Source organism: Berghia stephanieae, chromosome 1 (genome assembly GCF_034508935.2).
Source record: "Berghia stephanieae isolate SIO BIC M18660-M18661 chromosome 1, UCSD_Bste_1.3, whole genome shotgun sequence".
Taxonomy (NCBI): domain Eukaryota; kingdom Metazoa; phylum Mollusca; class Gastropoda; order Nudibranchia; family Aeolidiidae; genus Berghia; species Berghia stephanieae.
In genome coordinates this window covers 72,826,102-72,836,101 of record NC_088360.1, presented here as the reverse complement: position 1 = coordinate 72,836,101, position 10,000 = coordinate 72,826,102, and the positions used below count along the sequence as shown (strand labels likewise).

Below are 10,000 nucleotides of genomic sequence, written 5' to 3'. Positions count from 1 at the left end.
TTCAAGGAATAGAAGTCGATTCCAAGAACATACCATCAGAGCAATTAGTTTAGATAACCTAAAGGCCTCATCCAGACACTTGCACGGGATTCAACCGAAAGAAATACTTTCAAATGTTCACAATATACATTAAAAACAAAATTTGTAACAGTACACGATAGAGATATAATTAACAATGAAAAAACAAATCCCATAACTAATACTATACATTTTCCTGTTTTCCCCTCAGTCAAGAACAAGAAAAAACACCCCAAAGTAATCTCATTTTAATGAAATTGGGGAGGAAGGGGGGGGGTGAGAACACAGCAACAGAGATCTCCCTGTCGACCATTTGAGATACATAATAATTCTTCTCTGTTTTATTCAATTCAACTTTCAACGTATGCGTTCTGTTTTATTTTAAATAATAATAAATTATGATCAGTAGAATTTCATTAAGTATGTACTTAATAAAATTGTACTTATCACAATTAAAGTAATGATTATCATAAGTTCAAAACTGTTTTTTTTTAGCATCAAAAACGTATTCGCTCTATAATGATTTAACGTGATGTAATAATACTAACCTGAGTATTTGAATAGCGGCGTTGTAACCAATAGGGTGAGCTGGTATTTTTGGCATTGGTGGCTCAACGGTGTCCTCAGTGTATCTGTAGGCGAGATCTGTCAAAAGTGCCGTTTAAGGTATTCATAAATGAATGAATCATTTCGATTTTAACAGGGCAATTAAGGCGTAGAAGACATGAATTAAAAAAAAAAGAATTGTGGAGATGATGCTAAACCTTTTCTTAGCAATGGCGATTTGTATCATACATTCAAGATCTAAAAAGTGTTTCTGAAACAGTGCCAGACAAAGCAAGAAAGAAAAAAAAAGAAGAAAAAAAGTCATCCCAAAAATCAGTCTTCCTCAACTGGGGATCGATCCTCAGACCTCATTATTACCGGCTATACGTCCTACCATTTCACCACTCTTTGATAAGCGTTATACATAATGCAGTGGTTTCCACGAGTGCTACCTACTGCATTCCCCATTCTAAATACCAGTTTTACTTTTGGAACGATTTTTAAAAAAAATTATCAATTTCGTCCCGTCTTTAGATCTGACTTCCATTTTGTCACCATTGATGAGCATGTTGTCAAGCTTTATTCATGATTATCTCATTCTACTAACTAGTCATCCAAACACCTAAAATATGTTAAGATGCGAGATATGTTTTTAAAAATGTTTTTAAGGGTTTTACGGCGCTTGCAACACATTTAGGTTATATCAGCGCTAGTAAAAAGGAAGAAGATGGGATAGTAAAAAGTTCTAGAATTACAATTAAAGCACCCAAGAAAAAGTAAGACATAGGGGAACTGGGAACAAATAGGGATCATATGTAGATTCCAAGAGCATACCACCAATGTACTTAGTTTGAGATCACCTATAAGTCTCATCCGGACACAAGCACAAAATCCAACAAAGAGGAATACACTCAAATGCTTACATTATACATTGAAAATAACAAATATAATAATATATAACAGAGAGATGATCTACAAGGAAAAAAATATCATCTCCCAAAACAATAACTACGCATTTGGCTGGTTCCCTCCCAGCTAGGACTCCGGCCAGGGCCAGGACAAAACCAAGTAATCTCATTCCAAGACAAAGACAGAAAGCATGTTGGAAAACAGTTATAAGGGGATAGAAGACACATTATGTACCCCCCCCCCCCCTCCTTGCCCGCTATGGGAGGAAAGCATGTTGGAAAGAAGATAAAGGGGGATAGAAGATACAGTAAGTGCCTCCCTGCGAGATAAACCAGGCTTTGACCATTCATTTATTTTATCTTATTTTACTTGTTTAGCAGATAAGGATCTCTTGCTTTTATTCAGCGGGAAGAGTCGAGATGTCATTAAAAAAACATATTCAGGTATATATAGGTTGATAAACTATAAAATTGTTTATAAACATGGAAGAGCAAATGGGCCAAACAATTTGCCAATGAAAACCTTTCAAGCTCTTGGAGAATGGGGTATAGTAATAATCACATTTTTAAAAACAGTTTGTATGAAATAAAGAGAAATACAAAAATATGAGCAAAAAATGTCTATTACTTCCCCAAAGAAACCAGGCGCCAATGAATCTGAAATTCTCAGGCTAATAAGCCGTATGAGCCATACAACAATAATCCTCCTAAGAATCCTTATGTGATGAATAAAAATTAAAATAAGATCAGACATTTAAATTGCACAGTTTGTATTCGTGATAACAATTTAATATAGTGTCACATGGCTACATCAATATAGAGAAGCCAATTTGAAAGAGAAACAGTAAATAAAACATTAAAATTTCCATCTACCTTTTGGAAAAAAAAATCCAGCCAGAACCTAGGAAAAACATAAAGTTAATGCAAGGACGCCGAACTATAAAAACGCCATAAGTATAACATAAAGGACACATCGAGAAAGGGTCAACTTTTAAGTGCCCTTAACGGTTAACAACCATCCACCAGCAGAATATGTTTGTTATCACTGCAACAACAACAACGAATAAAAAAATTACTACCTTTAAATCTATTAATTAGAAAAAGGGTCGGGGGCGAAAATTGTTCCATACAGTCTATGTTAAATTTTTGTCAACGAACACAAGTTCATAACTGGCAAATCTAAAAATTATAAAATAATTTTTTCACAAATTGACACACGTGTAATTTGCGAACCTTTTCTAAATTAACTGTAGTTTTATCTACCGTTGACCCAAATGGTTATTTAGAAAACCTGCTGGGGCATAATGGTCTGTCATTTGACCATTTCAAGTAATGTCGTAATTAATAGTCTAGATTGATCAATGAAAACAGATGAGTAGAAAATTATTGTTAATCATAGGTACCAGCCGCCTCGTCAGCAAGTATTAGTTGTAAGAAGAAACTCTCCCCACCAGAAATGTTCCATGTATTTTTTTTCTACAATATTTCTTTCATAACCTTTAAGATATTCTGTAGCGAGGCAGTTCTAGTAGTGTACAATATCAAGAAAACGACAAATGAATAATGAGGAGAATTGGGGTCGTCAGTTGATATGTTTTTGCCCAAACATTTTCACAAGAGACAAATCGTGTTTCAGTCCGGTCACTGATATAATATTATTTACTTCAATCCTGATCTCACAGTGGCGGCCGGAGGCAACTAAATAATTTATCTTGACACTATAAACAAGTTTGATCTTTCTCTCTACTGGCTGACTTCGTAATGTAAATAACTGTCTCGTCATGGAAAGAATATAAATGATCCTATTTGCACTGGGGGAGAATAGAGGTCCCAAAAGCTCTCTTCATAGAGCACTCGACTCTCAAACAAAAGAACCGATATCGATTTTGGGTAATGTGGGAATTTCGTTTGACCCTCTGGCCATCCAACAGCCATTGGGTTTCTAGTTCTGTTAATTCCGGCGAAAGTGCTTTGCGATATGTTAATGCCCTACCAAAAGGGTTTAAAACAATTGCTCATATCCGCGACCGAAATCATCAAAATACATCGATCTCTATCATGGAATTACCATAATATAGCCACTGTAACCAACAAGGCCAATACATTTTGTTGAGCAGACACACACGCACAAAAAAAAAAAAAAAAAATTGAAGCAAGTCGCTACATAGCATTAGTTCGACATATGGAATATGCAGCGCTGTTTGAGATCCAGTAGCAACATCAAGCATAACAAAATGAATTGGGACAACGCAGAGCAGCTTGTTTAGTGTTTGGCAATCTCAAAACACGTGGTGTGACTGAAATACTAAAATCTCTCTTGTCGCAAATTCGTTTGAAAAAAAGAAGGACTTAAGCTTCGTGTTTGAGACTTTTCGAAATTATTTGCAAGTCGTAGTCATCTTAATCAATTGATATATTGTGAAGTAAATAGGGGAAAATGATTTTAAAAACAAAAATGATAATTAACATTCATTTTATTCCTCAAAGTGTTTATTTCTCATGTCGAATATTCCCCAAGTTTCTCAAGTTTCGGAAGTTTTATCGTTTTAACATCTTTCAATCACAATCATAATTTGAATAGAAAATGATAGCACCCCTCCCCATTCCCACAATTTGCGATTTAGAAAAATTACCTCTCTCTCTCTCTCTCTCTCTCTCTCTCTCTCTCTCTCTCTCTCTCTCCCTCTCTCTCTCTCTCTCTCTCTCTCTCTCTCTCTCTCTCTCTTCACCCGACCCGCAGATAAAAAAAAATCCTTTAAAAAAAACAAACTCCTCTCTTTCTCTCTCTCTCTCTCTATCCTCCTCGGCAAAAGAATAATAAAATAAAATATCTAATGTGGCAACCCGATTTCGTCGCGAAAGTGCAATTGTAATTACAGGTTGCATATACTTAAAATGTCTAGTGTGACAAAAATGCAAGAAGTGGGTCTCCATTCTAATTCAGTAAACAAAGGAAGACTGGAGAATTGCAAATTTATCTTTTAATGCAAAAGAGTGTTGGTATTACAAATAGGGAAAAGTATAATTCTTGTTGTTTGTAGTAGTAGTACTAATAGCCATTTCGTACTTCTCAATGATCTATATCATGAAACGAGCGAGGTAATCCAAAGTGCGGCGCCGAAAACTGAGCAATATGGGCTAATATCAATTTAAGCAATTAAGGAGCAGGCGCCGTTGAAAGATAAGGTGCTTTGTCTGGCACCTTTCATACACGTTCAGATCCTTGTAATATGGGCTAAGCCTCTAGCTCAAGGTAAAAAAAAAAAAAGAGATGCGAGAGATGTTCGTTTTTTAAAGGGTTTCACGGTGTTTGCAACACATTTGCGTCATTAAAAAGGAAGAAAATATTATTGTCAAAAAATCTATATCAATCAGAGAGGTGATTTACAATGGAAAAAAAATCACATCCCAAAACTAAAACTATACATTTGACTGTTTCCCTCTCAGCCAAGGACTCCGGCAAAGGCCAGGACAAAAACTAAGTAATCCCATTCCAAGACAAAGACAGAATTAGAAAGCAACTCAGAAATCAGACATAGGAGGATACACATCAAATGACCTCCTACCCACCATGGGAGTTCCCGATGTTAAATTCAGTCCTGTGACAGAATTGATACTAGACCGCGCTTCCTACACGGGCTTGGATCTCTGATCTTTTGCTTTAGTGATGATTGAGGAATAGCAGACTTACCGTTTGCAGCGAAACCTGGAGTAAGTGGATCTCCACTTCCAGTGAAGATGGTACCCCTCTGAGCCCCGGAGCCAGGCAGCCACCATGTGTCTGGGTACACTCTCGAGTCCCCCATCAGTTGACCCGTGTACTCATGAGGGTCAGTGTAGAGGATTGCACCAATGGCGCCTTTAGATTCGGCGATTTGTACCTGACAGTGAATATTTTTGCTTCTTGAGTATGGTGGGGGATTGTTACGATGATGATGATGATGATGATGATGATGATGATGATGATAACGACGACAACGACGATGACGATGACGATGTTTCTATCATTTATAGTTTTTAAGCTATTTCAATTCTTTATTGGATAAGAAACACACACTCTGGATATCTATACTGATAATTGTAGTTTTTAAATCAAAAGAATGGCCCAAAAAGCATTGTACAGAAGGAGGCTACAGTTAGGTAACGTAAAATTGAAGGAGAATAACGTTTATTCGTGTGTGCAATTGCTTGTGTTTGAGCACGTGGATATTGTACTTTACATATGCTCGAGCTATTTTGGGGTTTTTTGGGGGGAGGGGGTATTCGTGATTAATACCTATACCTATTATGTGCTTGTGTGTGCGTTAGTCGTAAAGACACGAATAGCAACAAGAAAGGTACTCAATGCTGCCGTAAAATGACAAAAATGACATTTTGGCCAGAGTACTTTAACTTCGTGGGGATATCCGTCAGATCCATTAGGTCAATGAAGCCGGACAATGGCAATTGATTGGATAAGGCACTAATCTATCACAAAGTACTTTCCGCCAAATCTAATATACTGTCGAAGTCCCAGGTTTGACAATGTTAGGAAAGATGAGGGTCATTTAAATCGATCGATATTTGAAGGACGAGTTTCCTGGCCAAATTTTTAGATTCCGAGTTTTTCCCCCAGAATACAGCAATTAACTAGTTGAATCTGTTTGACAATTTTAAGATCATCTTAATCGGTTTATGTTTAAAGCAATAAACATTATGGCTAAAGAAGTGTCATTATTTATGAAGGAAAAAAAGATAACCACACACTACACACCTTATCACCCCTGAACAATTGTCCATACTTGGCAATGACAATTTTGCCTGTCACGTCAATTCCGAAATCGTTTTTTAAAGTGTCGTAGTCCTTCACCCTTCCAAATCCAACAAACACTGGATCGCCCTGAAATAAGAATAATAAATCACTTATGATAATAACAATAATAATAAAAATAATAATAATAATAATAATAATAATAATAATAATAATAATAATAATAATAATAATAATAATAATGATCATGATAATAATGATGATAATGATAAAAATACCGATTATTATGCTAATGCTAATGATGATAATAATAATAATGATAATGATGATGATAATAATAATGATAATAATAATGATAATAATAACGATAATAATAATGATAATAATAATAGTAATAATAATAATAATAATAATAATAATAATAATATTAATAATAATAATAATAATAATAATAATAATAATGATAATGATGATAATATAATAATAATAATAATATAATAATAATAATAATAATAATAATAATAATAATAATATAATAATAATAATAATAAGAGAAGAAGAAGAAGAAGAAGAAGAGAAGAAGAAGAAGAAGAAGAAGAAGAAGAAGAAGAAGAAGAAAGAAGAAGAAGAAGAAGAAGAAGAAGAAGAAGAAGAAGAAGAAGAAGAAGAAGAAGAAGAAGAAGAAGAGAAGAAGAAGAAGAAGAAGAAGAAGAAGAAGAAGAGTAGTAGTAGAAGAAGAAGAAGAAGAAGAAGAAAAAGAAGAAGAAGAAGAAGAAGAAGAAGAAGAAAAAGAAGAATGAAAAGAAAGAAAAAAAAGAATAATAATAAAATAATAATAATAATAATAATAATAATAATAATAATAATAATAATAATAATAATAATAATAATTAATAATAATAATAATAATAATAATAACAATAATAATATATAATAATAATATATGATTATTAATAATATTAATAATAACAATAATAATAATAATGAATAATAATAATATTAATAATAAAATAATAATAATAATAATAATAATAATAATAATAAATAATAATAATAATAATAATAATATAATAATAATAATAATAATAATAATAATAATAATAATAATATAATAATAATAATAATAATAATAATAATAATAATAATAAATAAATAATTGAGCTTTTATAAAGCGCAATATCCACTAGACGTGCTCAAATCGGTTATGATAATTATAACAATAATAATACTTAGATTATTATTATCATCATCATCATCATCATCATCATCATCATCATCATCATCATCATCATCATTATTATTATTATTATTATTATTATTATTATTATTATTATTATTATTATTATTATTATTATTATTATTATTTTTATTATCATCATCATCATTATTATTATTACTATTATTATCAATAATATTAGTAATAATAATAAAAAATAATAATAATAATAATAATAATAATAATAATAATAATAATAATAATAATAATGAGGATAATAATAGAAAACCTTCATCTAACGCATTTCTATTCAATCACCATATAAAGGCATCGTTATTCCCCAAGCAAGACATTTGGTTCCAATATTCTATTTCATTTAGTACAAGTTACTTGTTGCGCGTTCTTTTTGTTCTGGCACTCATACAAAAGCTAATAGAAAGGGCTAATATGTGTAAACTGACCTATTCTAGGACAAAACGACAGAAATTAAGATCAATAGCATCAATGACCAGGCTGAAATCGCTTGACGACCTCATATAGAACACTGCATATCGTTGAGCTACCGCGCCATCATAGTAAAGATATTAACAATTAAATCTTATAAAAACGGGGTCCCGATAACTCAGTGGGTAAAGCCCTCGCTTCACACGCAAAGGTACCGAGATTGATCCAGAGATTTTTATTCTGAACCCCCCCCCCCCCCCCCCGTCCTCCATGTCCAATCAGCTGGGCCTGTTGGATCTGACGGAAGCACTTTGCGATAGACTAGCGACCTATCCAAGGGGTAGCAAACAATTGCTAATGTCCGAAGTAAACTCCGGCTCCATCGGCCTACTGACTTTGAAAGACTACTTTTAAAATAAAAAATGTTATACTATGCATGAAGTCTCCGGCTAATGACATTTTGTCAATTTGGAGTCATTTAAATCGATCCATTATGTTCTGACCAAAATGTATGGTGAAATCGGCGTTTTAACAAGTAGCAGGTTATACTTTTACATTGGCATGTACTCACCACAATCAATCTGTTTGTAGAGTATGCCAGAAAAGGAGCAACCACATCCGGTTCATTTGTGATGTTACTGAGATCGGTGGTTGAATCGTACAACACGTTTTGGGCGCCATCCAACAGACGAACTGTATTCGGCGTCTCGTCGCTAGGATACGAGAGTAGGATATCGTAGGGCGTGGTCTGTACTTGCATTCCATCATTGTGCCATCTTTCTTTGATTAAGTTAATGAGCTCCTCGTCATTCTTACGTCCAGCTATATGTGGCTTGCTTGATAGGACTCTATACGTACACAAAAAATGGATTGTAAATCGTGTTTTTAAAAATAGGTAACGTTTATTCGGAAATTCAAAACATGATATTACACACATCCTTTAATTAACCTCCTTAAATGATAATGTTCCTTTTTAAAAATGTTCAATTTTATAATCTAAAGGCACATTTTACAATGTTAATGGACAGGGAACTGCAAGAAATTGTTCTCCAACCAAACAATAACCCAAGGCAAAGCCTGCGTTAAACCAAATTAAATGGTTTCAGATGTACACACAGACCTCTTAAAAGCCCAATTTGGCCATATTTTGCTTTTTTTAATGTTTAAGAGTAAATTCTACAGTGGTATCTATCTTCTCCACAAAATATCCAACCGGTTTTCAGAAAACAGATCATATTTGGCCGTCTGATGACCTGCCATCCTTATACGCGTGTCTTGTTTCCTCTTTAATTTTTAAGAGTTCTACCATATTTTGAATGCAATTTATTATCCCAACTATTTTGGGAAGCGATTTTGAATTTCTCCTTCTTCTCCTTCTTTCATCCTCGTCGTCATCGTCATCGTCATCATCATCATCGTCATCGTCATCGTCATCACCATCGTCATCGTCATCGTCATCATGATGTTATTGTTGACTGCAATCTTATTTCTAGCAGTTTTGGATTTTTCTTTTCATGTTCAGTTAATGTGGCTGTTCTGTTTGATAGTATGTTTGAAATAAATGCTTACCTTAGATTGTTTTCGATGTTTTCTGCACTAATAGCATCCCGTATCATCGGCCACACGTCCTCATCTCCATCTTTCATCAAGCGTGCTGGGGCCCCAGAGAGATACACACCTCCATCACAATCGTTATCATCTGCATCCCCTATCGCATAGGCACCGATCAAAAGTCCTACCACCAGGCCCAGAATTGAGAAAATCACGACTAAGAAAATCAATCGTCTCTTACTGACGAATGCGCTAGTGTTTTTGAATAACATACCGTTATGGTCCATGGACATATTACTTCCAGTTAACATGGTCATACATTTAACTTTATCTCGAATCTAGGCCTATAATCTACTTCTGTGGAAGGAATTGAAAATACTACATGAATGGATCTTAGACATCTATAAATCGGTCGTCGAAATATCAGTTCATTTCTATGTTGATTTTAAAGCAATAAACCTGTTAGAAGAGGGTCAAAGCAGGTTTTTAAAAATCATTATGATTATGCCTCCTTCTTCTTCTGGATTTTGGTCTGAGTGTCACAAATCCAGCGTTTTGAGTAGTCGA

The 10,000-nt window shown here is 33.9% G+C and overlaps 1 protein-coding gene across 11 annotated transcripts in view; it reads right to left on the bottom strand.

The window, feature by feature from the left end:
- LOC144956123 (N-acetylated-alpha-linked acidic dipeptidase 2-like) overlaps nucleotides 1-10,000 on the bottom strand; it is a 79,446-nt gene that overhangs the window by 29,216 nt on the left and 40,230 nt on the right. For all 11 annotated transcript variants that reach the window (XM_078886555.1, XM_078886503.1, XM_078886549.1 and 8 more), the window contains 5 exons: nucleotides 9,452-9,790; nucleotides 8,454-8,730; nucleotides 6,226-6,351; nucleotides 5,164-5,353; nucleotides 567-663 (listed from right to left, as the gene is read on the bottom strand). In XM_078886555.1, the coding sequence (XP_078742681.1) occupies nucleotides 567-663; nucleotides 5,164-5,353; nucleotides 6,226-6,351; nucleotides 8,454-8,730; nucleotides 9,452-9,750 (989 nt within the window). In that variant the 5' untranslated portion in view covers nucleotides 9,751-9,790. The remainder of the gene's footprint in view (nucleotides 1-566; nucleotides 664-5,163; nucleotides 5,354-6,225; nucleotides 6,352-8,453; nucleotides 8,731-9,451; nucleotides 9,791-10,000) is intronic.